This window comes from Giraffa tippelskirchi, chromosome 3, assembly GCF_054371585.1.
Source record: "Giraffa tippelskirchi isolate mGirTip1 chromosome 3, T2T-mGirTip1v1.2.pri, whole genome shotgun sequence".
Classification (NCBI taxonomy): Eukaryota; Metazoa; Chordata; class Mammalia; order Artiodactyla; family Giraffidae; genus Giraffa; species Giraffa tippelskirchi.
The window spans coordinates 22,696,573-22,721,272 of record NC_137277.1 but is presented as its reverse complement, the minus strand read 5'-3'; the positions used below and the strand labels follow the sequence as shown (position 1 = coordinate 22,721,272).

General features: G+C 38.8%; 1 protein-coding gene across 2 annotated transcripts; it reads right to left on the bottom strand.

The window, feature by feature from the left end:
• Positions 1–319: 319 nt before the first annotated feature.
• Positions 320–23,634, bottom strand: MED1 (mediator complex subunit 1). 2 transcript variants are annotated; one of them, XM_081582231.1, is made up of 17 exons: positions 23,418–23,634; positions 21,271–21,377; positions 18,722–18,800; positions 17,767–17,821; positions 17,530–17,662; positions 16,798–16,826; positions 14,727–14,798; positions 14,153–14,227; positions 12,190–12,263; positions 11,506–11,595; positions 10,421–10,532; positions 9,771–9,895; positions 9,401–9,519; positions 8,387–8,588; positions 6,821–6,916; positions 6,591–6,696; positions 320–5,094 (listed from the first exon to the last, which is right to left on the bottom strand). In XM_081582231.1, the coding sequence occupies exons 1-17, from the start codon at positions 23,440–23,442 to the stop codon at positions 1,863–1,865; spliced, it is 4,731 nt and encodes a 1,576-aa protein (XP_081438357.1). In that variant the 5' UTR covers positions 23,443–23,634; the 3' UTR covers positions 320–1,862. The 2 variants fall into 2 exon arrangements, with proteins under 2 accessions (XP_081438357.1, XP_081438358.1); XM_081582232.1 differs by lacking the exon at positions 16,798–16,826 and having other exon boundaries at positions 17,503–17,662.
• Positions 23,635–24,700: the final 1,066 nt, after the last annotated feature.

The following is a 24,700-nucleotide window of genomic DNA, read 5'->3' as shown; positions in this document are numbered from 1 at the left end:
ATCACCTTGCCCATGTCCTCCTTAGTGTCACCCAAGACATTTGACTCTGATACGGTAACCGATAACTTTTCTTGCTCCACTTTGCAATGTTTCGTTTCCTACTTCTTATTAACGTTGGGACACAAAAGTGGCAGAGTTGTTGAGAGCTGATGACCAGAAAAGGGAGAACACTAAAGGAAATCAGAGACAGTCAGGAAAGAAAGCCAAAGCTGATTTTCCAACTCTATGCTAACTCCAACCTGCAGAAAGAGCTGAATATAGAAATCTTCTTCAGTATCTGATGAAGTCACTCCATTTATGACACACACACACAAATGAATCACCTGGCTTTTTTTTTTTAATCCAGAAGAGTTGTGCTGGGGATCGTGCCCCATCCTGCTGATACAGATCCTGAATGGAATCATCAGGAATGGCACAGTGCAGGTGTCAAAATCAAAGTAAGGCCGCAGAATTTTGAGAGGACCCTCCAAATACTGAGAACTTGTGTTGCACTCAAATGGTCTCCTGGATTTCTCTATGTATGAGAAGGGCTTCTTACTGATGTCCCCCAGAATCCAGACTCAGACCTGTTCTTCCAAAAAGGTCCAATTGTGTTGCTACATAGTAGCAAGGGTTTATCTTCATGCCCACCTAGCATTCCAGGCCCCCATTACTTCAAGTGAGCTTGAAAACTGTTTTAAGTGAACTATGGCTGCAAATTTTTTACTGTTTTATCTAAGGGAGCATACAGTGGAGTGATTAAAGTCTGGACTCCTTATCCTTGTGATGAAGGGAAACAAGGAGCCCAGTTCTCAGGAATGGCATCAGTTCTCCTACAAACAAAATGCTGGGATGTGGACTTTTGGCACATTGTAGAAATAGGAGAACTATGAATTCTGTAATGGTTTTCATGCCACTGGGTCAGGGAGGCTATCCCACTTTTAAACTTGACTGCATCTGAAAACATGTTTACATCCCAAAAAAGCCAGCCCAGCTTTCTTTAAAGGAAAAAGAAACTATAAATCAATACCTCCACAGAAAGATAACTCCTAATATTCCTATGATGTCTGAACCCTATGAAAAACCTCCTAAAACAAAAACACCATTTTGGTTTTCTACTTGACTCCAAAGGTGGGCTCTGACTGATCTGCTTCAGCTTGATACTACATTACCAGCATAAGCCACAAGCTCCCTACCACCAAATAAGCCTCCTTCTTGCCTCCCATCATTTTGAACCCTGAACCTCACAGAATTAGAAAAAACACTGTATAAAAGCAAACAGATAAAGGGTTAAAATATTACAAATAAATAGCTAAAATCATCTTCCCTCCCCAATCACTCCTCTAAGAAACAGACACCAAACATTACTTAAGTGTCCAAAATGACCCAAGTCCTTCATTTGCCCCTGCCTCAAATGGACAACTACCCAAAGGTGAACAACCTTCATGCAAATGCATCAAGGAATGTATTGCTTTTTCATTTTCTGCCCAGCCCTTCAAATACATGCACTAAAATGAGTTTAAAACATGGCCTAAAAATGGAAAAAGGGAGAAAAAATATATATGAATATTTCCCACAAAACTGTTTCCCACCCTTCCCTCTCCCTAAGCCCTTCCCACCCCCTCCCTTTCATAAGCAAATATTTTAAAACTTTTTTTTTTCTGGCAAAGGAACAAGTGATTTGTGGTAACCAGAATCAAACCCTATGGTCTCTTTAGTAGGGTCTGGCTATGCCTTTCAAAATTCATCCCACTTGGTGTCAAAGCCATGCCATTTAAGATTCTTAAACACAGAATCAGACCTGTCTGACTCACTCCTTAAGGTGATTTGCCTATACACTTAGTTCTTCTCTGGCCATATTTTTGCTTTAAAAAGTAAGGTTCCTAGTTGCCAATCAGGGCCACATCCATGAGATCATCATCTTCCTCCCCAATCATAAAGTCAGGGCTGAGCCTTGAGGGCCTGTCTGTAGATAAGATTGTGTTACTTGTCATAGACAAGGACTGGTCTGAAGAGATGGGGGATTTAGACCAACTCTCTGGCTTGATGCTATGAGATTTTTTCTTGTCTCGGTCTTTGTCCCGGTCCCTATCTTTGTCTTTTACCTTCTTCTTTTCTTTTTTGTGCTTCTTATGCTTCTCTGTGCTGTATTCTGGAAGAGGTCGGATGCCATCATCTGAGCTAGGACTGTTCTGATAAGATTTCTCTGCTATGGAGGAGCCTGACTCACTTTCACTGTCCAGATTCTGGGGGGTATATGCTGGTGACTTACTATGGCTGGGAGACCCACGCTCATGCTTTGGAGTGGAACCACTGATGAGTGGAGAGCCATAGTTTTTGGAAGAGGCCATCTGAGGCCTGAGCCCTTCTCCACCACTTTCCCCAGGTTTCTGCAAAGTCACTTTGGCTTTAATGCTGGGGGATCCCCCATCATGCTTGCTGATGATAATTTTTGCCACACCCGTGCTCCCCACATTTTTAGACTCTGAGGTCTTCTTAGATGAATCCACTGAGCCCCCCGAGGTGGAAACCTTTGATTTGTCTTTATCACTTTTCTCACGCTTGCCCTGGAACTCTCCTCCAGACATGTTATGTTTGGAGGACACAGGATGGCTAGAATTTGTGCTCACCCCCATCTGGCCATCCATTGGGTCTTCACCCCCAGGGCCACTGGTGACAACCCCATGCTTCAGTTTATCTATGACAGCTGTTAAAGACGGCTTCTTATTTCTGCTGGGAGATTTCCCTTTGGAACTCCCATGCTGGTTCTGAGAGGATGACATGGAAGAGCCACTTGAAGAAAAGGAAGAGGAAGATGCTGTACAAGAGTTAGATGATGGGGGAGTTTTCTGAGACAATGAGCCTGAGGATCCTAACCCTGCAGATGACTTCATGCCGGTGCTTGAACTAGTTCCAGACATGTGAGAACCACCAGAACCTGAACTGATAGGGGACTTGGCTTTAGAGGATGGGGGAGTCCCAGGAACAGGCTTCATTGGAGAGGCAAGCTTATCAGAGCCTCCAGGTGGCCTTGAATGGGAAGGGGATATGTTTGGTTTACTTAAAGAAGGATTCATAAGTGATGATGGCTTCCCTTGAGGTTTCATCTTGGTGCTGCTGGAGCCACTGCTCAGTCCATGCTTGGTAATAGGAGAGGAGCCTGGCTTTCCCCCAGACTGGGATGAATTTTTGGATTGGCTAGATCCAGAAGACCCTTGGCTAGAATATATACTGCTACTTAACTTAGAACTGGATGAACCTTCTGATTTACTGCTTTTCATCTTGCCTGAGTTGGAAGCAGAAGATGAGGAAGAATGGCTATGGTGGCTTTTACTTCCTGAGGAAGACACAGAACCACTGCTGGTATACTGACTGTGAGAAGAGGGCTTGCCCACCATCACAGTTCCCTTAGGAATCTGAATAGTAATTTTGGGAATTGGTGGTGTGGCAACACCTGGGGGAGTCTGAGATCTTCCTGAACTGCCTGGAGATTTGGATCCACCTGTACTAGTAGGTGGGGTGAAAGGTCGGTTAGAAGAACTGTGAGATGGAGACTTTCCCTCAGTGTCTGCCTTCTTCCGCTTTGGAGGCTTATCTTTGCTTTTGCCATCATTAGAAGGGGTTCGACTGCGCTTCCCTGGTTTGCTGTCTAATCCTGGCCCTGACAGACTACTATTACTGGCACCATTGCCTTCCTTTACTCTCTTTTGAGTCTTTTCTTTCCCTAAGTCCCCAGTGGTCAATAAAGGACTCTGGCTACCACTGTGATGCTCCATAAGATCTGTAGGACCCAAAGCCTTACCAGCCACTGCTATAATACTGAAATCAACCGTGTCAGCTTGGCTATTGCCTTTAAACTTAGTCTCCCCATTATCACCTCCAAGCATTGGCACCCCCAAAGTATTTAGTGCCTGAGATGCAAATCCTTTGAAATCATCATTATCTCCACTTTGGCTGCTTTCATCAAAATATTCTTCTCCAAAACCACTTTGGCTCTGGCTGTTCAACAAATCAGGATTGAAATCTACTCCATCAGGAAAAAAATGATTTGTAGGAGAGTCACTACTGGGGCTGCCAGCAGCATCTGCAATAAGGTCAGCTGGATCAGTGTATGGATTTTCATTATTATTGGCTTGAAAGACATCAGGGTCAAAGAGGGCACTCTGAGAATGCCCAGAGCTTGAAGAATCTCGAACAGGGGTGCCAATGGGTGGACAATCGTCACTAGTGCTGGGAAGCTTAGAAGCTTCTTCTGCAATGTCTGAAAGGATATCAGTTACATCTGGGCCAATGCTGTCTGAACTGGATAGTCGGACCATCCTTTGAATACTGGGTTGGGGGTGAGGTACTGGTTGCGGGTAAGTTGTTGGGGGAGTACTACACTGGCTTGGAGCTGGAGTGATGTGTGGAGTATCCAGCGTGTCAGTTGTCATGTTGACATCAAAGATAGGGTTTTGTGAGTCAACATCCATTGAAAACAGCTCCCTCTGAAAGTCATCTTCAGTCTGGTGCTTTGGTTTGTCAGGTGGTAATCTTGATGACTTCTTCTTCTTTGTCTTGTTGCTTCCAGAGCACATTTCCATCCGGGGTGAGCCGGAAGAGGAGTTCTGCCTTTCTAAAGGGCTGCTTCCATAAAGGGTTGAGAAATCCTGGGCAGGATTATCTTTAAGAAGGTTCATGAGCATCGGGTGGTTCTTGGTGTTGCCGGCCATCGAAGAGACAGGTGGCGGCGTGTGATGAGGAGGGGTCGGACTCGAGCCAATGGTAGACCCCCCGTTCCCTGTGATTTGCAACAAACTGGTAAGAATTGGGTTCTGAGATACCTTGCTGAAGTCCTCCCCATGGCCCACCGACTCATGCCGATCTTTGATGCTCATGCTCATATTAAACAAGGTGGTAATGGGACCCCCCGGAAAGGTGTTGGTTGGTGTAGTGGTACCACTCATTGGGTTGTTGCCTGTGGTCATGCCATACCCTGGGCTGCTAGCCGGGGGCAGGTTCTTTTTCACCATGTCTTCAACTGTCTCTGCAATGAGAGACAGTGCTGGGGTGTCGGCCTGTATGGTTTCAGCTTTCCTCCGAATAGCCCTCATCGTCACAGGAATCGACATACATCTGTAAAATAAGATGGAAAAAAAAAATGAACAATGCTCTAGCTGCTAATTAAACCAATTTTTCATTTGAGATAAAGGCTTTAATTTTGCCTTGAATGTTTGCAATAAACAGTTTTCAGGTAAGGCAAATAACCTGTAAGGCAGGAGCAGTTCTATAAAATGCCAGAGCTTTGGGTATACCCATTCTAAAAAGAATCTGGAGGAAGACTTCCCTGATGGTCCAATGTCTAAGACTCCATACTCCCAATGCAGGGTGCCTGGTTTTGATCCCTGGTAAGGACCTAGATCCCACATGCTGCAACAAAAGATCCGCATGCCACAACTAAGAGCTGGCACAGCCAAATAAATATTTTATATAAATGAATGAATGAATAAATAAATAAAAAGAATCTGGAAGGAATTCTTTGGTGGTCTAGTGGTTAAGATTCCAAGTTTTCACTTCTGAGGGCCCAGGTTCAATCCTTGGATGGGGAACTGATATCCTGCAAGCCACACAGGGCAGCCAAAAAAAAAAATCTGGACCAGGAGGCAATCATCAACCTCCTTTGACATGCCACCAAAAACAAACCAATCATAAACAAAAGTCCAAATAATTAGATACCATACTGAACTAAAATAAAACTAGTAATAATGACCTCAGGAAGAAAATGCCCTCCTTTGGGGACTTCACATATGATTAATGGTATAACGGTATATATATATATGTATCTTAATTGATGAACCACTAGAAAAATCTCTTGACCCATCAAATTCTATACTTTAATAGCTTAAGTCACCCCAAAGCTATACTGTGAAAAGTACTACCACTGGCAGGAAATCCTTTTTATTTTAAAGCAAAGCACTTTTTATGTTACAGATAAATTTATGTTTATAAACATGTTTGAAAACATTTTGCTCTAGACTATGTCAACAACCTTTCTTAAAAGACCAGATAGTAATATACTGACTTTTGAAGATCATATGGTTTCTGTCCAACTACTTGCCATCTTAGCTCAAAAGCTACCATAGACAATATGTAAAGGAACAGGCATGTGTTCAGTTATAGGCATGTCTTGTTATGTTTCAATAAAATTTATTTTTACTTACTAAACAGACCACTCGTACCTGCTCTAAAAAATCCTGAAATTACATATTATGCTTCCGGAAGTTGAATGGCTAAAGTATCTTCCCACATACTGCTGTTTGACATGTTACATGTGTTTTTTACAAAAATGACAGAGAGGAAAAGTGAAAATAAGGTCTACATCTTTTTTCAGCTCTCTCCCTCATAAAAGAGCCCTAACACTGAGTCTGAAGTTACCTACTTTACTTCCTGTTACTCTTATGAGATTTATAAAATCAAAAATTCATATTGCTTCTAGATCCAAAAGCAGAGAAGTGTGAATTCAAAGCAGTGACTAAATGCCTTCCTCCTAAATTTCTAATTCACTTATTACTGAAAAGAGCATTCTTTATACACCTCTTAATGGTACTCTGATGAAAAAGGGCCAGTGCTACCTTTGAACAACTTTGGCAATGAAGTCATCTGTGCAGATGAGTGCATCTGACAGCCCCTTGTAGAGTTTACAGCTCACATGTGTTGAGTCCTGCACATCCATTACCACTGAAAAACAAAACATATAGGAGGTATTTAAGATGGATTTGGCTTCAGTTTCTGACTTTTCAAAAAGAGATAAAAGGACCAAACTGCTACCCTGAGAGAGGTGCTAGCCACCCACATAACTCACCACACACCAGGGAGTCATTCACAGGGTGCTGAAAAGACACGCTGAAACGGGACTCTGAGAGGGGACACACTTCAAATTGGAGAAGCCCTGGAGAATCTAAAAGGCAAAAAGAAAAGGATCATAAAATAATCAACCAGATAAAAGACTTGAGATACGTAAATAGTAATCATTAATTATGAAATCCTTTCTCTCCCTCATTGGAAACTAAATCCCACACATTTTTTTAAAAACATAAAACCCACTGGCACTCACAGGTGATTGAAGAAATCAGATTCCAAAGAATCTACCAGTTTATGTTATAAATACTCTAAAACAAAGTAACTAAACTTCAGCTTTTTTAAATGAAGATACTTAATCCCTAAATCGATAAAGTCCTTGGCAGATATAAACATCCTGCCTTGAAAATCAATTCTGAAAATAAGTGTGGCCAAGAGGAGTTTCTCATTCTATTTGATAAACAGATATCAGAAACACTGTCATAAACCTTGCTTTCTACTAGTATACAGCTGTTGGCTATACATTCCATAGTTTGGTAAACATGGATGTAGGGAATACAATCTAAAATGATATATTTACGCCAAATACACTTACATATAACTATCATCATTGGTTTCTAAGCCAAGCATGCTGAAAGCCCAGAGACAAGAATTATATACTTTCTTGGGAAAAAGTATGCATCTCTGTAGGACTAACTTCATAACTATCTCACAAAAATTCATTTTTAAATGCTCTGAAGCTATGTGGATAATCTGCTAGGATTGAGATACATGAAACAGAAGGGTCATAAGGATACTTGCACATGCTCTGTGTCATTACTTCAACTTTCTAAAATTTCTCCTTTCTGGAACAATTCTTATTCCCATAAAATACATGTCCTGATTTACCTTCTGGGTTTCTTCTTGCCTACCATTTGACACAGTTCTATCACTAAAATGTTTACAACTAATGTAAAAAATTAACTATGATTAACTAGAGCAGCCAAAATTCATATCAAGATTTCTAACAGCAAACTGTGAAAAACATCAGCATTCCAGAATCCTGGGAGAGAAAGAAAAGAGCATAGGTCTCATCTCTTTTTAAGCTATATGGTTAAATTCTCCGAAGAACATGGAGAAAATATACTCAGGATTAAAACGTGAGAAGCACTGCCCAACAACCTAAAATTTAGGTGTCAAGAACTCTCTTCTTACAAAATCTCAAATTATACCTTATATATCTGGCTGCAAGCTTCAGGCCCCTAGGTACCCAATTACACCACTGCATGCAGAAAAACAGTAAATCCACTGCAAAAAAACTCAGTGGTTCCATATGCCAATATACAGATTGCTTCAATCAAAATTATCCACCAAAAAAAAAAAAAAAAAAAAAAAAAAAAAATTATCCACAGAGCTTAAACTAGATTCCCAACTCCTCCCACAGAGATTCTAACTAAGTTCATTTGGTATGGAAACCAAATATTTGTAGTTTTAGAAGCTCCACAGGTGATATGATCAACCACCAAATTAGAGAACTACTAGAGTAATCAGTACCATTTACCGGTAAATACAGCAAAAGGAAAGGCAGTACCTTCCTTCAGAATAGTTCTTTTGACACAGCTTCCAATTAGGGTGTTATAGGCCACTTGGTGTCTGATCAGATTCAGGATAAGAGGAACCCGGCCAGGGTGCTGAAAGGTGATTTTGCTAACAAGGGTTCCCTGTAGACTTCTACCATCTGGAAGAGGAGCATCCTTGTTGAGGAAATAGCAGTGCTGTTGACCTGGAAGAGCCTGGGCAAAAAGAACAAAGGGAACGAACGCTATTTACTCAGCCACTGTACTCCAACCACAAACTATCCTAGAAAAAAAAAACACAAAAAACCCTACTCCTCAAAAATCAGCAATTTCTTGCTGAACAATAAAGCTCCACAGTGAATTACTGGTCAGCTGACATTAAACGCCGATTACTCACTTGGCTGAGAAGATCCCTTTTTTGTAAATGTTCTGCCAGTGGTTTCCTAACCTAGCTAACACAAAAATTACCTCAGAAATCTGTATAAAAGGGGTCCCTGATCAGTAAGTGCAAAATTTTTATTTTTAATAACATCCTATACAGTTATAATGGAGCCAGAATTGAGGAACTGTTACTTTAGACTATTGTCAAACATTCAAATAAATTCAAGTTCAGATGTGGTTTTAAAACCGTCCTTAAAAAAAAAAACAAAAGAAAAACCCTCCTTAATTTACTCATTCCAGTACTTTCTTCTCTGTAAGTACTCTGTAGATCAGAAGTTCACAGCACTTGAAAGGATTAAACAGCAAGAATTCTTAATACCTACTTATAAGCTTATAAAAGTTTAGAATACCATCAAGAGACTTTCATTTGAAATTTCAACAATTCAACGTACGTTGTTTCCTGACTTGGAAGTTACGTTCTTTTTCACTACATTTCAAAGATATCTGTAATTTCCTGCTCGACTGAGAAAATAGGACATGATCCGGTAAGCCAAAAGAATGTCTTCTGATCTCAGTTATCCTATAAAAGGAAGATTCTGATCTTGGGTCCGAGGATAATCTACAACAATCCATAAGGCCTTACTTACAGCATAAAATCGCATGTTGTGATTCAAAGGTAAGGGGTCAGGATCCTTTGACAGTTCAAACTGAGTGATCAGTTCATAGAGGGGTACATAAGTTGGCTGGGTTTCAAACAATGGAATTCCTGGAACAGCAAAGATCAATATAATCACAATAAGATGAAAATGTTGACAGTTCAGTTTTCCCTTCATTCACTCATTTATTCAAAAAGTACTTACTAATAATAAGCAATGACTAGTTTGAAGCACCATGATATCTATACCTATCACTAGTTTTTTGAGGTCAAGACAGAAAGAGGGCTAAGATAATGTGAATTTGAAGTTTGCTTTTCACTTTTATAACAATTATTAGCTTCTGAAGCTTCTTAAAACTCACCTGTGCAGTTCTGAATTTTCTGAACAAATGCTCTAGATACTGGAAGTGGCTGGGGAAATTTCAAGAAGAAACAAGCAGGAAGATCAACACTGTTGGCACTGGTAACTGGGGAGAAGGAGGGAGTCCTTCAAAAAAAAAAGTGGAGGATTGGGATTCTGAATTGATGTAAAAATGAAAAATCTCAACACTCAGACACATTTGTATCATATAAATACACATACAAAGGCTATCAAACTTCATGCTTTGAACTTCCTTCCCCCAATTCCAAAATATCCTATTTGTTAACCCTAAAGTATCTTATCAAACATCTATCCTGAAACACATTCTCTAGTTATTACTATTACCCCAACATAGCTCCAGATCAACATAAAGTCCCATAAGAAAATCCCATAGAGCAATCACTAAACCACTAAACCAGTGGAAGTAGCACAGTTCTCTTCTTTCTCTCTTATGATAAAACTGTATTCTATGAGCAGACTTCTAAGAGGAGCATGCAAATACTGAAAAGAGAAATCAAATGGATAAAACAAAAAGCCCATCTCTAGAAAGTCAAGTGTGGGAAGAGCCAAGTCAAAGTAATACTTGTTTCTTACTGGGCTTAAAGTTGAAAAAAAATGGACTTTGCTACCCTAGAATTATATTTCACTTACCATTTGTTGTCAACTGGATGTGATCCCATAATTAATGGTGCAATTGGGAGTTTATACATAGCAGACGTTCCTTCAATTGTCACTGATGCATTCATGCCCAAAGAGCGAGGAACTGGGAAAAAGAAAAAAAATGGTATTCTCCAGAGTAACACAAATTATAAGGATCTTAACACTGAAAAAAAAAAAAAAGCTAGCTTCTGTGTAATTTGTCAGCCCTAATTATCAAATTCTATACCTATATAACTTAGAAATGCTAGAAGTACCTTTCTAACAAACCAATAATTCTGTTAGTAAATAATACAAAATATAGGAAACAATGCAGTCTAAGGAAAAAAAACTTTAAAGACCGATTACCAATATTAACTTATTTTCTCCAACTTCAGAATGCATTTAAATAGAATTATGACTATAGACAGTCAATGACTGAAGTTAAAAGGGGAGCAAAATGAGGTATTAGGCCATTTTTCATTATGTTTTAGTCTATTAAAGTGCAAATACAGGAATTCCCTGGCAGTCCGTGGTTAGAACCCTGTGCCTTCACTCCCAAGGGCATGGGGTTCCATCTCTGGTCAAAGAACTAAGATCCAGCAAGCCATGTGGCGCACCCAAAAAAAGTGCAAATACCAAGTAAGATCCATTACTTTAGTTCTTCAGTAAGTTGGTTAACTTCTTTACCTTTAAAGTAATGATTAAAGTGACTTATTTCAAGTCAGATCGTTTACATTTTCTCATTCACTCATTTACTCATTCAAAAGGACCAATTATGCTTTTATTATTATGTATGTATATCCTATGGACGAGGAGCCTGGCAGGCTACAGTCCAGGGGGTCGCAAAAGAGTTGAGCATGACTGAGCAACTAGACGACAACAAATGTATATGTACATATACATATGTATATATGTATGAATGTGTATGTATATATCAGAAGCAAACTCTGGTAGAAATGGAAAACTTTTGTAGGGATGGCAAATTTACTTGGGAGTGGCAAACCAGAAAGTACAGGCAGGCCTAGGCATTCAAGTTTTTTAAAATATTTTTTAAACACTGAGCAAAACCTTTAGTTCCTTTATGGTGAAAGTCTTACCATTATTCTCATGCAAAATGATAGGGGATGTTGTCTTATCATCCAGCAGGTCAGAAGGAGAGGCATAATACTTCAAGTTCATTAAATGACCTATGAAAAATAAAACTTATCACTACTTTACCAGGTAACTTACAAATAAAGAAAAATATTCCCTTCCTATAAACCTACATACAAGAAAATAGTTTAAAATATGAGAACTCATGATCCAAAGCAGCTTGTGAAATATGACAGAAGCATAAGTATTATTTCTAGCAGCAGTAATTTACTTCACTATTAAAAAACAAGAAAACTAGGGGAGGGCAAGTATTGACACCTTAGAAACCATTAAAAAATACACAAATGAGAGAGGGGTAAATTTGGAGTCTGGGATTAGCAGATACAAACTATTACACAACAGCATCCTATTGTATAGTACAGGGAACTACATTCAGTATCTTGTAATAAACTATTAGGAAAAAGAATAGGAAAAAGAATAAAAGTATGTATAACTGAATCAGTTTACCATATACCAGAAACTAACACAACATTGAAAATCAACTACATTTCAATTAAACAAAAAGAAAACCATCACAAATGACTAGTAATTTTCACCTTCTGCTTATAAACCCAAGATGAAATTTTAAGTAGTAACCTTTCAACTAAAAATTAGTTTTTTTTCTAAACAAGCAAAATAGCATCACATACCCCCACTTCTTGGAGTGAGATAGCCAACACTTCCATGAAGAATCTTATCCAAGGGACCAGCATTGGTTGCTTTCCTGCAAGACAAATGATCTATGTTTATTTACATTTAAGCCCTGAAGGTATTAGTATACAATGTGATAATGAGTTCAGCTCTTACACATCTTTTAATTCTATCCTAATGACTCTATCTTGGGCATTTAACAATTATATTTCACCCTCAAGGTGAAGGGATTATTTCTAAGAATACACCAGTATGTAATATGGTGAACAAAAATTACAACTATACTATTACTTATCAGAAGGGAGGCCAGGTTTCATAAGTCTTCTCATAAAACCTATGGAATACCAACCAACAACTTAGGGATACCGATATTCAGAAAATGGAATGCAATCATTTGGGAAGTGAAAGGATATGGACAAGATGTACAGTACAGGTAAAATACAGATGCATAGTAACATCCATAATACATATTTTTTAAATAATAGGCGCCTAGTATGATGCTGTGAAAGTGCTGCACTCGATATGCCAGCAAATTTGGAAAACTCAGCAGTGGCCACAGGACTGGAAAAGGTCAGTTTTCGTTCCAATCCCAAAGAAAGGCAATGCCAAAGAATGCTCAAACTACCGCACAATTGCACTCATCTCACATGCTAGTAAAGTAATGCTCAAAATTCTCCAAGCCAGGCTTCAGCAATACGTGAACCATGAACTTCCAGATGTTCAAGCTGGTTTTAGAAAAGGCAGAGGAACCAGAGATCAAATTGCCAATATCCGCTGGATCATCGTAAAAGAGAGTTCCAGAAAAACGTCTATTTCTGCTTTATTGACTATGCCAAAGCCTTTGACTGTGTGGATCACAATAAACTATGGAAAATTCTGAAAGAGATGGGAATACCAGGCCATCTGACCTGTCTCTTGAGAAACCTGTATGCAACAGTTAGAAGTGGACATGGAACAACAGACTGGTTCCAAATAGGAAAAGGAGTACGTCAAGGCTGTATATTGTCACCCTGCTTATTTAACTTATATGCAGAGTACATCATGAGAAACGCTGGGCTGGAAGAAACACAAGCTGGAATCAAGATTGCCGGGAGAAATATCAATAACCTCAGATATGCGGATGACACCACCCTTATGGCAGAAAGTGAAGAAGAACTAAAGAGCCTCTTGATGAAGGTGAAAGAGGAGAGTGAAAAAGTTGGCTTAAAGCTCAACGTTCAGAAAACTAAGATCATGGCATCTGGTCCCATCACTTCATGGGAAATAGATGGGGAAACAGTGGAAACAGTGTCAGACTTTATTTTTTTGGGCTCCAGAATCACTGCTGATGGTGACTGCAGCCATGAAATTAAAAGATGCTTACTCCTTGGAAGGAAGGTTATGGCCAACCTAGATAGCATATTTAAAAGCAGAGACATTACTTTGCCAACAAAAGTCCATCTAGTCAAGGCTATGGTTTTTCCAATGGTCATGTATGGATGTGAGAGTTGGACGGTGAAGAAAGCTGAGCGCCACAGAATTGATGCTTTTGAACTGTGGTGTTGGAGAAGACTCTTGAGAGTCCCTTGGACTGCAAGGAGATCCAATCAATCCATCCTAAAAGAGATCAATCCTGGGTGTTCATTGGAAGGTCTGATGTTGAAGCTGAAACTCCAATACTTTGGCCACCTCATGCGAAGGGTTGACTCATTGGAAAAGACCCTAATGCTGGGTAGGATTAGCGGCAGGAGGAGAAGGGGACGACAGAGGATGAGATGGTTGGATGGCATCACCGACTCGATGGACATGGGTTTGGGTAGACTCCGGGAGTTGGTGATGGACAGAGAGGCCTGGCGTGCTGCAATTCATGGGGTCGCAAAGAGTCGGACACGACTGAGCGACTGAACTGAACTGAACTGAACCCATAGACAAAAAAACTTTAAGAACAAGGTCAAAGAAAATTGACACTTTAGCCAGTCTTACCAATACATAACTGCCATTTTAGATAGATCCTGTTCTAAGGATTGGAGAGCCAAGTACATTTTAGTCTTCAGTTTGCTAGAAAGTAAACAGAACAAGAATTAGTTAACAAATATACATATACACAAACATTGAAAGCCTAGAGAGCAAGTCTACCTTGGAGGCAACTTAGATATCTATTTCAAAAAACAAAATAAAACATTAAAAAAAAAATCATTAGTGATCTACCAAAGCTAATTTTTATCTCTACTTAAAAGACCAAGCAAGTAAGCAGAATCCCAGGTAGGTTAAAAATAAAAATGACAACCAGTTCCATGACAATTTCTTTCAGCCTAGAAATCAATATGCTTAAGATACCTCAAGGATTGTAATCTACCTTCTAGCACTATAATCCATTAATGCAGATACTGTTTATTTAAAATACCTTTAAAAGACATTAAGTTAGAAGCTGAGTTATAGACTGTCAGTATGAATAGAAATCACAAATGAGCTAGGGCAGAAGACTTGGCAAATTTCTAAGTATAAAATGATTTATAGATTTATATTAATTTTTCAAACAAAAGCAAAAAATACTTACTTGTCCCCTGGAAGGTTATAAAGATTAACAAGACCCTTAAGGTGCTTAGAAAATTCATCAAAATTTTTTTCCCTGTAAAGATGTTCAGGGAAGAGGAGAGAGGGAAGAGAATAAAACATACAATTACTACTCAATCTTATCAGCAAAGTCCCAAAAATCATGGCTATATAAAATTAATCTTAATAATTTGCTTTAATTTTTTCCCCCCAGAGTTTTCTAGAATCAATCAAAAGTTGCAAAAGAAAATGCAATGTTTTCCTTTCTCTGCCCCATTTTTCGGGAGAAGGTGCTAATAAACAGTATAAAAGATAGTCAAAAAGACCTGTTAACTCATATACTAATTTGTTCTTAAGTAATGAGAGTTAGTTTAAATAAATCACTTCTCCTCTTAATTTGTAACTGAGATGACTGGATGTCATGAGGAAAAAAATCTTTTGGAGAGAAAAAGGAAGTAAATAAATTAGGAAGATAGGGCACTTTCATGTATACAGCATCGTAAGAGGAGAGAAAGGAAATGAACAGTGGGAGAGAGATGGGAGACCTAAGCAAAGGCAGAATAGGTAGTGTGGAGGCAAACGATATATTTTAAAACGTTCCTATGACAAGATTTACCCCAGGAAAAAGAAACTACCACCAAGAATCCTGGCATCCTAAAACCTAACATTCAGAGATGGATTCTTAGTCAAATACGTTTTTATGGGCAGCAATCCAACACGAGTCAACAATTCTAAGTCTCTATATCCTTTTTCAAACTTAAAAAAAAATGTCTGTTGAAAACTGTACTGCTCTGACAACGTCAGATACTTGATCAGGCATTTATTGACACTTACTGCCCAAAGTGCCATGAAGACACTAAAAAAGAGACAAGAGCAACAGCAAAATATATTCCTTACCTTAAAATCATCATCTATACAGAGTGATTAAAAATACCTGGTAAAGACTAATATTCTTTCTAAGGTTCCCACTTCCAAACATGCTTACAAATTAACTTTAGAACACCATCAGTTCATAAACTGGTACAGTCTCCTATTCTACATTAGAACCAGAAATACTGGTTTCCTGGACTATTCTGATAATACATCTTTGCTAGACTTATTGAGTAAATGAAATCATAAAAGGTTATTTTTTATGTTGCATTGCAATTTTTCAAAGCTCGTTCAAATCTGGTGTATTTGGCTGTAAGGACATTAAAGTGATCACTGGAAGGCTGACTGTAAAACTTATTTCTCAATGTTAAACCCTTAAGACTCCTCCATGTGATATCTGATTAACTTCATTATATTTAAAACATAAAATTGATGTAAAAACTTTCTCAAATTCCCAGAAAGTTAATTCTGGGTTTAAATTTAAGCATGGAAATCTCCACTCAATTAAAGGAGAAAAGATAAGCCAATGACAAAAAACATCAATTACTAAAAGAGACTGTCTTCAAGCCTAGCACTTAACTATGATTTGGGGCCCATAAACCTTAAATATAAAACAATTTTTCTCAAAGTGAAAGTCCTTTCCATAGTATAGACTCAATTTTCTCAAGCTTTCTCTAATTCAGTAATTTTTTTTGAAGCTTTTTTTCTCAAGCTTTTTTCTCAAGCTCTCTCTAATTCAATAATTTATTTTTGTTCCACAGAGAATTCCTAAGGTTAACTCAGTAGTTCTCAGCCAGGAATGATTTTCCCCTCCAGAGGATTTCTGACAATATCTGGAGATATTTTTGATTATCACAGATCAGGAGGTTATCATAGATTCCAACTAGTTGGGAGAGACCAGGGATGCTGTTTAACATCCAAAAATGAACTGGGCAACCCCCTAGAGCAAAGAATCTCCCAACCCAAAATGGCGATACTGTCAAGGATGGGAAACCCTAGGATAGATGGAATAGAGTGTAAAAAAAAAAAAAAAAAAAATCAAGCTAAGTCAATTCTGAAAGTGAGCAAGTACAGACTCTGAAAAATCTTGACCCAAGAAAATAAAGTTGTTCCTTGGGAAAGTAACTTCTGACCATTCTCAAAATGTAACTATAAAGAACAGCACTGTCTGCCAATAAAAGGGAATGTAAATGTCAGCTGCTCACCTTAGCTGCTGTACAAGCTCTGGACAGCTCTGAAATTAAAGAAATTATGTTAAAACTCTAAACTACTTTAAGATGCTTGAAGACATCAAAAGTTTTTTTCTTTTTTATTAATAACACATGCTTTATAACAAAAACATTAAAACTATAGAAGGTCCTTATATTAAGATATCAAAATCATCTTCTTCCTACTTGGTAAACCATGGGGTTGGGTCAGGAAACTAAAAATCAAATATATGAAATAGTTTATAAAGGAATCAACTTTCAGTTGCTTGTTTAAAACATTAGGACCTCTCTTTAAAGCCATCCTTGGAATTCATATACAACTGTCTGGTTATACACCTTTTACATTCCTCTCTATTACAGGGTTTTTCAGAGACATTAGCTATATACAAGATTATCTGTCCTTCTTGATTATAAGTTCTTTGAGGATAGGAATTTAAATTATTTGTATCCCCAGCACCTATTGTTCAACTGCGGCTCATGTTTGTTGATATGAATTGGAAAAGGTTCCTCTCGTGTTTCTTCTTGTCAAAGCCTTTGGATGATGTCAGAGATGGACCCAGATTACTCTAAATTCCACTCTACAGCTACTGATGTTGTAGCCCATCACATCATCACTACAGTGGCTCGTGAAAAAACCTAAACCCAAGCTATTTCAAACCCCAACAATTCCTTTAAAAATTAATGTCCCTAAGTAAACCCCACAGATTCCAGTGAAATATCAACACATACCACAGGATTCTCCCCATGGTGAGCCACTTTTACATCACAAAGCTGTCCTGCAGGATCTAACTGCACTTCCACATAGAACATATCTGACGTGATGTAACATTCAGTGCCACTGGCACTGAGATGAGAGCCCAGTCTAGCAGGAACAAATCAAAACAAAAATTAATAGAAGACACATAAATAAAGCCACCCAAAGTCAACACTAAGTTAAATATTTCTGCCTACAGATATACTACTCACCCATTCTGTCTTGCTATAGACTCCAAACGGTCAGTCATTGCTGGTAAAGATGTTACTACAAAAGGGTGAAAAAAAGGAAATCACAAAGCATGCTCCAAATAACTTAAATAGTATTCCTCAAAGACAGAAACATCCTGAGGAGTATATCTGTCCTTCCAAAGCCATAAACACATTCAATAGTCCAAATACTTGTAATCTGCACAAAGCTCATCTATAGTTCAAATGCTTATAATTTGCACAAAGCTCACTGATAAGGCTTAGCTGCAGCCTAAGCAATAAGGGTCAAAAAAAAAGATCTATTTGAAAAAAACTGGACCTTTCTCCTTTCTCTTTTTCAGTACTCATTTGGGACAAGTTATCTTTAAAGAAGACATACTTAGGGACTTGCTGGTCATCTAGTGGTTAAGACTCCACACTTGCACTGAAGTGGGTATGGATTCAATCTCGGCTCATTTGTGATAATCAGTGTAAAACCTGTTTGTCTGTTTTCACTTTCATTTTCCTTCAAAAACAGACAGAAGTAGTAATTATAAGCTTGAATAATCAAGCTCATAACTTAAATTTCATGTTTGCTTTCCTGAAAACATTTTTTTCTTTCCTCTTTTCATTTTCTTATGAAAACATTCTTAATAAATACTGTAAAAATCTTAAGAGTCAAAAAGTCCATCTTCTTATTGAGTTAATTAGGAGAGAACATGTGAAGGAAAAAAATTTTCCCCTCCTATATGCTATCTTAGTTACCCTTCATCAATTATTTTTTGAGTCTCTACCAGCCTTCAAAATAGAATAAAAAATAAATGTTTCAAAAGTTCAGGTAAAAGTTCATCTCAACTTCATAATGAAATCAAGAGTGACACCCACCTATCTCAATTTACATTTCTAGTATAAGTATAAAAGTCTTTCCTAAACTGGAGGGTTTTTAAGAAGTTAGCATATTTCAACAATGTTTACAAACCTTTGAGAGCTTTCTGTAATGTCTCCAAACAGCTGACCAAATGTTGGTGCCCTCCAGAACTCATTACAACCCTCTTCTCCTGTATTAAAATACGAAAACATATAAGATAAAAATTAACCAAGCCAATAGTTTTTGGTAAACACATACATTATTCTAGAAATAATATTTCAGGATAGTCTACAGATTATGAAGTAGTCTATATACTCTACATTTCCTATATATTCTAGATAATCTATAAATTTGTAATTGTTATTTTGTCCATCTATCCAAAAGAGGAAAGGTTAATCTACTGCATACATGGATATACCATATCCATATCCATGAAAGGAGAAAAAGGTATTTTCACATCTAGGACTTCCCTGGTGGTCCAGTGGTTAAGACTTCATGCTTCCAAAGCAGGGAACATGGGTTCAATCCCTGGTTGTGGGACTAAGATCCCACATGACACAGCGCAGCCAAAAAAAAAAAGTCTACAACAAAGGTATTTCCAGATCTAAAATAATTTTCAGGGAAAAATTAGAAGAATCAAAGTGTAATAAATGATATCACCCTCCTGCAGAAGTGACTACATCCTAAGACTCAGGATGAAGTGGCTCAAATTTGATAATTCCCAAACCTAATAAGGTGATATGCATGTAATCTAAGAAATACAACCAAACCTTAGTCAAACTACTGGGCCCACTAAACAGTTCATTTGGATTTTTCCATAAGATGCTATGGAAAAACCGGAATGAAATTTTTGGCCCCACCCAACAGACTGACTCTAGGAAACAAGATACATAGTCCAAAAATCCAAACGGCAAAAATTTAGCATAATTTTTCTAAACCTATCCAAGGAAGCAGTTTCTCTCTGTACAACATTCTAGTCCCCAGAAGTATGAGCAGTTTTATGATATAAGGATAGGTTTTGAGGCTTTCCCACGCCCTAAATCCATCTGTCTTGGCTCTAATTCCATGCTCCCAAACATCTGCTTAATTAATAATCTGGACTCCTTTATACCTTAAATAGACAAGGACTGTGTCCATTGCTGTAGACAATGGATACCAGTATTTTGGTAACTGGAAAGACAAACCCTCTTTAATAAACTGGCATTCTGACTTTCATGTTAATCTACTGAGATTTTGTTAGTATGTCAGTTTTAAAAGGGCTTCCCCAGTGGATCAGCAGTAAAGAATCTGCCAGCAGTGCAGGAGACATGGGTTCAATCCCCAGGTTTAGAAGATCCCCTGGAGGAGGGCATGGCAACCCACTCCAGTATTCTTGCCTGGAGAATCCCATGGACTGAGGAGCCTGGCGGGCTACAGTCCATAGGGCCGTAAAGAGTTGGACATGACTGAAGAGACTTAGCATGCACACACACAGTTGTTGAAAATTCTTCAAAATCTTATATACCAATAAAAGTAGGTTTCTGAATCTGCAAAAGTGACAAGTAGACAGTGGAAGCTATGGTGACCAAACCAAGAACTGGTAACCCAAGAGAAGGTCTCAGTAGCCACCTGGAGTCCTCTAGCCCATGATGTGCCTCTAATGACAGTATCACTTATAGGTGGTATCTCAAACTAGAATATGGCTGCCTTCTAGTATAAAAATGACATCCTCTGAATACCCAGACTGGAAAAATTATCATTAAGACTTAAAAAAAAAACTACAAATCTTTTTTATGTATACAATCCTGAGCAAGAAGATTGCTGTAGAACATAGTTACGGAAATCTCTAAGCAACATGACATTTTGGTGTCCATTATCTCATTTGATCTTTACAGCAAAACTGTGTGAAACAGCAAACTGGTGTCTCTACCTTCTAGATGAGGAAATCGAGGGTGGGAAAAAACAAGTAATTTGTCCAAGGTTACACAGGTAATAGTGGAGTCAAGATTAAAATAAAGGTTTTTTTGACAGCAAATTCAGTTCTCTTACTAGTGCTGTGCTATACACTCACCTCACTCCCTGTATTCCACTTAACTAAGGGCTCCCCATACTGGTGAATGCCTCAAGAAGGAGAAAGTACTGCAGAGAAAGTCACAGAGTAAACAAGTGAAGTTAATTGAAAATGATTGCAAACTCTACTGCCAGTATGGATACAATGAAAGTATTAACACATTAGAATCAAGGAGCTTGACAGGAAGTGAAAAGTAAATGTTTCTCTGTATCAGGCTATCATGGGTATCTTTTTTTTTTGGCAGCGCTGTGGATCTTGTGGGCTCTTACTTCCTCAACCAGGGAGTGAACCCAGGGTTACAGTAATGAAAGCTGGGAATCCTAAACACTAGGCCACTAGGGAACTCATTATGTTTTATAAGTGTGTTTCTCACAACTTTTGCCTAAAATATCCCAGCCTACTATAACTCATGATTTACACAATTCTATTAATATATCTCCTTCTTAGGCAGACTCTTAAAAGTTGAAAGCCATCATGTACGTATGATGTTATGAGAAATAAAACTGAAGACACACCATAATAACTAGCTAGAAAAAGTCTACACAGGTACCTTAGCTTATCAAATAATTTTCTGAGCACAATAGTTTATTCACTTCACCATAATCCTCACCATGACTTGACGCACAAGCTTAATGGTTTCACTCCAAGGTCTATTTTGGTTAAATTTCGCATGGAGCCGTTCCAAGAGAGAACTCATCTTACTCAGCTTTTCCGACTCTAAGATATAAATCAGAAAACATCATTAGCAACTCTTCTTTCAAAATCTCCCACAGTTTTTCTTGCAAAAAAAACTCCCCTACTTCATCCTGGTACGAACTCAGTTAAAATCTTTTCCAGTATCATTTACTTCAAGATACACAAAGAATTCATTTCTAATAATAAGTAGACAGAAATTATGGGTCTAATCTAACAAACACTATAGAAGGCGACTGCTTTCTCTTCAGACTTAATGAGAAGCAAAAAAAGAACCATCTCCAGTCCTGAGGATCAAGACTACCATTTAGTGACAAAATAATTTCATGATATGCATGAAATCCCTTGCATGACACATGCAGAGCATATATTTGAACATGACCTTACCATGGTTAGTTGGTTTTCAATGTGAAAATACAGATTTTCTTAATTTTTTCACATAATTTTAAGAGATCAATTTGTAAGTATTATCAAGAAAACAAGTTTCATTTGCCATTCAGATATTCCTGTTCGAATTCAAACTATATGAACAAGGAAGATGTCAAGTGACTAAAGGATAAGTTTCAGGCAAAGGTAAGAGAAAGGTAGAAAAGAATGGATCCCAGAGAGTGTTTGAAGGAACCTCCTACAACCTCCAACACTCCTGTAATTCTTTTAACTGCTTAACATGAGCAAGGAGTGTGCTGGAGACCAGCAGTGCAAAAATACAATATGCCTGAGATGACATCTGTGAGGGGGTGTGGATAAGTTAATGTGAAAATAACCATCACACAAAGCAAAATGAGATATGCTCTTAAAAACAGAGACACATTACTATCAAAATTCAAAGGAGGAAAAGTTTGTAATTAGTTTAGGGATGTTACAGAAAAGATGTCTTGAAAGATGAATACAATGGCAGCAATCAAAGTTGAAGTAGTGACATCTTCAAATCGAGATTCAACTCCTCCCTCCGATGCCTTCATCTTCTGGAAAACTGTTTTGGGGGCTGTTTCATCCAGTTTATAATTCTGGAGAAATGTTTGGCAATTCCCACATTTAAGACATTCACTCAGGCCCTATTTTACATCTTGGAAATACAGCAATGAGCAAACTAGACAAAATTCCTTCCTCACTAAGATTCCACTTACACTTGTCCTTCCTCTGCACCCTTTTTTCTTCTCCTTCAAACATACCTCCCTTTTCTCCCTTGAGAAGGCCGATGATAAATATCTTTACAAAAATGCTTCAGTGAAAAGTTTTTTTGAGCAACTATTATGTGCCCAGAGAAGGAAAGGGCAACCACTCCAGCGTTCTTGCCTGGAGAATTCCATAGGTGAAGGAGCCTGGTGGGCTGCAGTCCGTGGGGTCACAGAGAGTCGGACACGACTGAGTGATTAACACAACAACACAACATTATGTGCCAGGACTATACTATGATGAGTAAGGCAAGATCCTGCTCTTCAAAACTCAGAGTACATTGGAGAAGACAAGAAAATAATCGTGTTATCAATAGAACTATGTCCAAAATGCTAAGGAAGCATTTAAGCTGAAATGTGGAACTTTAGAGAATATAAAGCTACACAGAAAGTGTTTTTCAGCAGTTCTTAGTTCAGATATTGAAAGACTGAAATTAAAAGCATTTTTAAAATATACAATACCACAAGATACGAACACTGTGAAAACTACTGGCTTTTAACACCATAAGGACCTAATCATTTCATTCACGCCAGAACATCCTCCAGTACTTTGATATACAGCGTTGTATTGTTGTTTTATGTCATCATTCAGATTTCTCTTTTAGAAGGAGCAAGTTTTACATTCACTTGCCTGGTCTCCCATCTCTTTAGGCTAAAAAATGCCCTGAGGCCCAAATGTTGCCCCTTGCCGAACAGGAAACCTTCACAGAAGTTGGGAGCCCCCATCTCCCCGAAGTCGAAGCTCTCCATCACCAAGGAAGGCAGTCAGAATCTAAAACTCAGACATATCCCGCCTCCTAGATCCTGAGCCCTCGGGAGAGTGGCCCCCGCAGAGGCATTGGCTCCCCCAGCTGTGTCCCGCCCCCTGCTTTCCCCCTCAGTCACTCACCCTCGGTTTCCCCCTGAGCCTTCATCCTGACGGCGGGGAGGGCCTGAGTCCTACACAAGAGGATATGCCCTTCCCCACCAGTAATGGAGGAACCAAGTTGGTTCGGGCTCCCGGGACGCAGGGCACCTGCAGTCCCACTCTTCCAGGGAAGACTCAGTCTGAAGTCTCCGGCGGCAAGAAGAGAAGGGTGCTCGCGGCCGCCGCCATCTTCCCCAACGGAACTTCCAAAAGATCGCGAGATTAACCGTGCTCCTGCGAGAGAGAGAGAGAGACAGAGAGAGACAGAGAGAGGGAGAGAGAGAGAGAGGAAAGGGGCTGGGCACCAAATATCGCGAAAAATGATTTATACGTTGCTTCTCGCGAGATTATCCCCACCCTGCCTGCTCTCTGGTTTGTTTCCGACTTCTCGGAGCTAAGCGTGGAGCTTGTGTAGTGGTAGTGTCCAACACCTCTGCGGAAGTTGGCACTTTCGATTTGGCTTCCAAGCAGTTCGCAAAGTAAAAGCTCCAGCTGTCTTACTGAAATACTAGCTTTTCGAAGAATATTGCTGTTAGGAATATTTTATTAAAACATTCCCTTTATTGAGATACTAGACGTTGGGTTTTTCTAACACGACGTCCCAAGGTAGCCCAGTACACTTAATTTCCATGACCTAATTTCCTTTTTAATTTCAGAAATATTTTTCTTGAGCAATTTCAATATTTCTGAGGACGTGGAAGATTTTGAGTTAAGAAAAACTTGTTTGCAGCAGTCATCAGTTCAGGTGAGTCGCTCAGTCGTGTCCGACTCTTTGCGACCCCATGAACTGCAGCAGGCCAGGCTTCCCTGTCCATCACCAACTCCCAGAGCTTGCTCAAACTCATGTTCATCCAGTCGGTGATGCCATCCAACCATCTCATCCTCTGTCCTCCCCTTCTCCTCCTGCTCTCAATCTTTCCTAGCATCAGGGTCTTTTTCAGTGAGTGGACTCTTCGCTTAAATCGGGTGGCCAAAATATTGGAGCTTCAGTTTCAGACCTCCCAATGAATATTCAGCAGTTATCAGATACTGCTAATTATATTTAGGGTCCCAAAGGTGTTCACAATGGATTGTATTTTTTTTGTAGTCAGTAAAAGCAAGCAGGTTAGCTCACACTCTACACTACAAATCACAAAGAATGTGTGGTCCTGTCTCTTGTATCAGTAAATTTTCACAAAGAGAAATCTGGATTAATGCCGAGAAGTTAGAAGTTCCTGCCCATTGGAACAAGAGCCAGGCTAAAATACAATTCTACTAGTACTGGG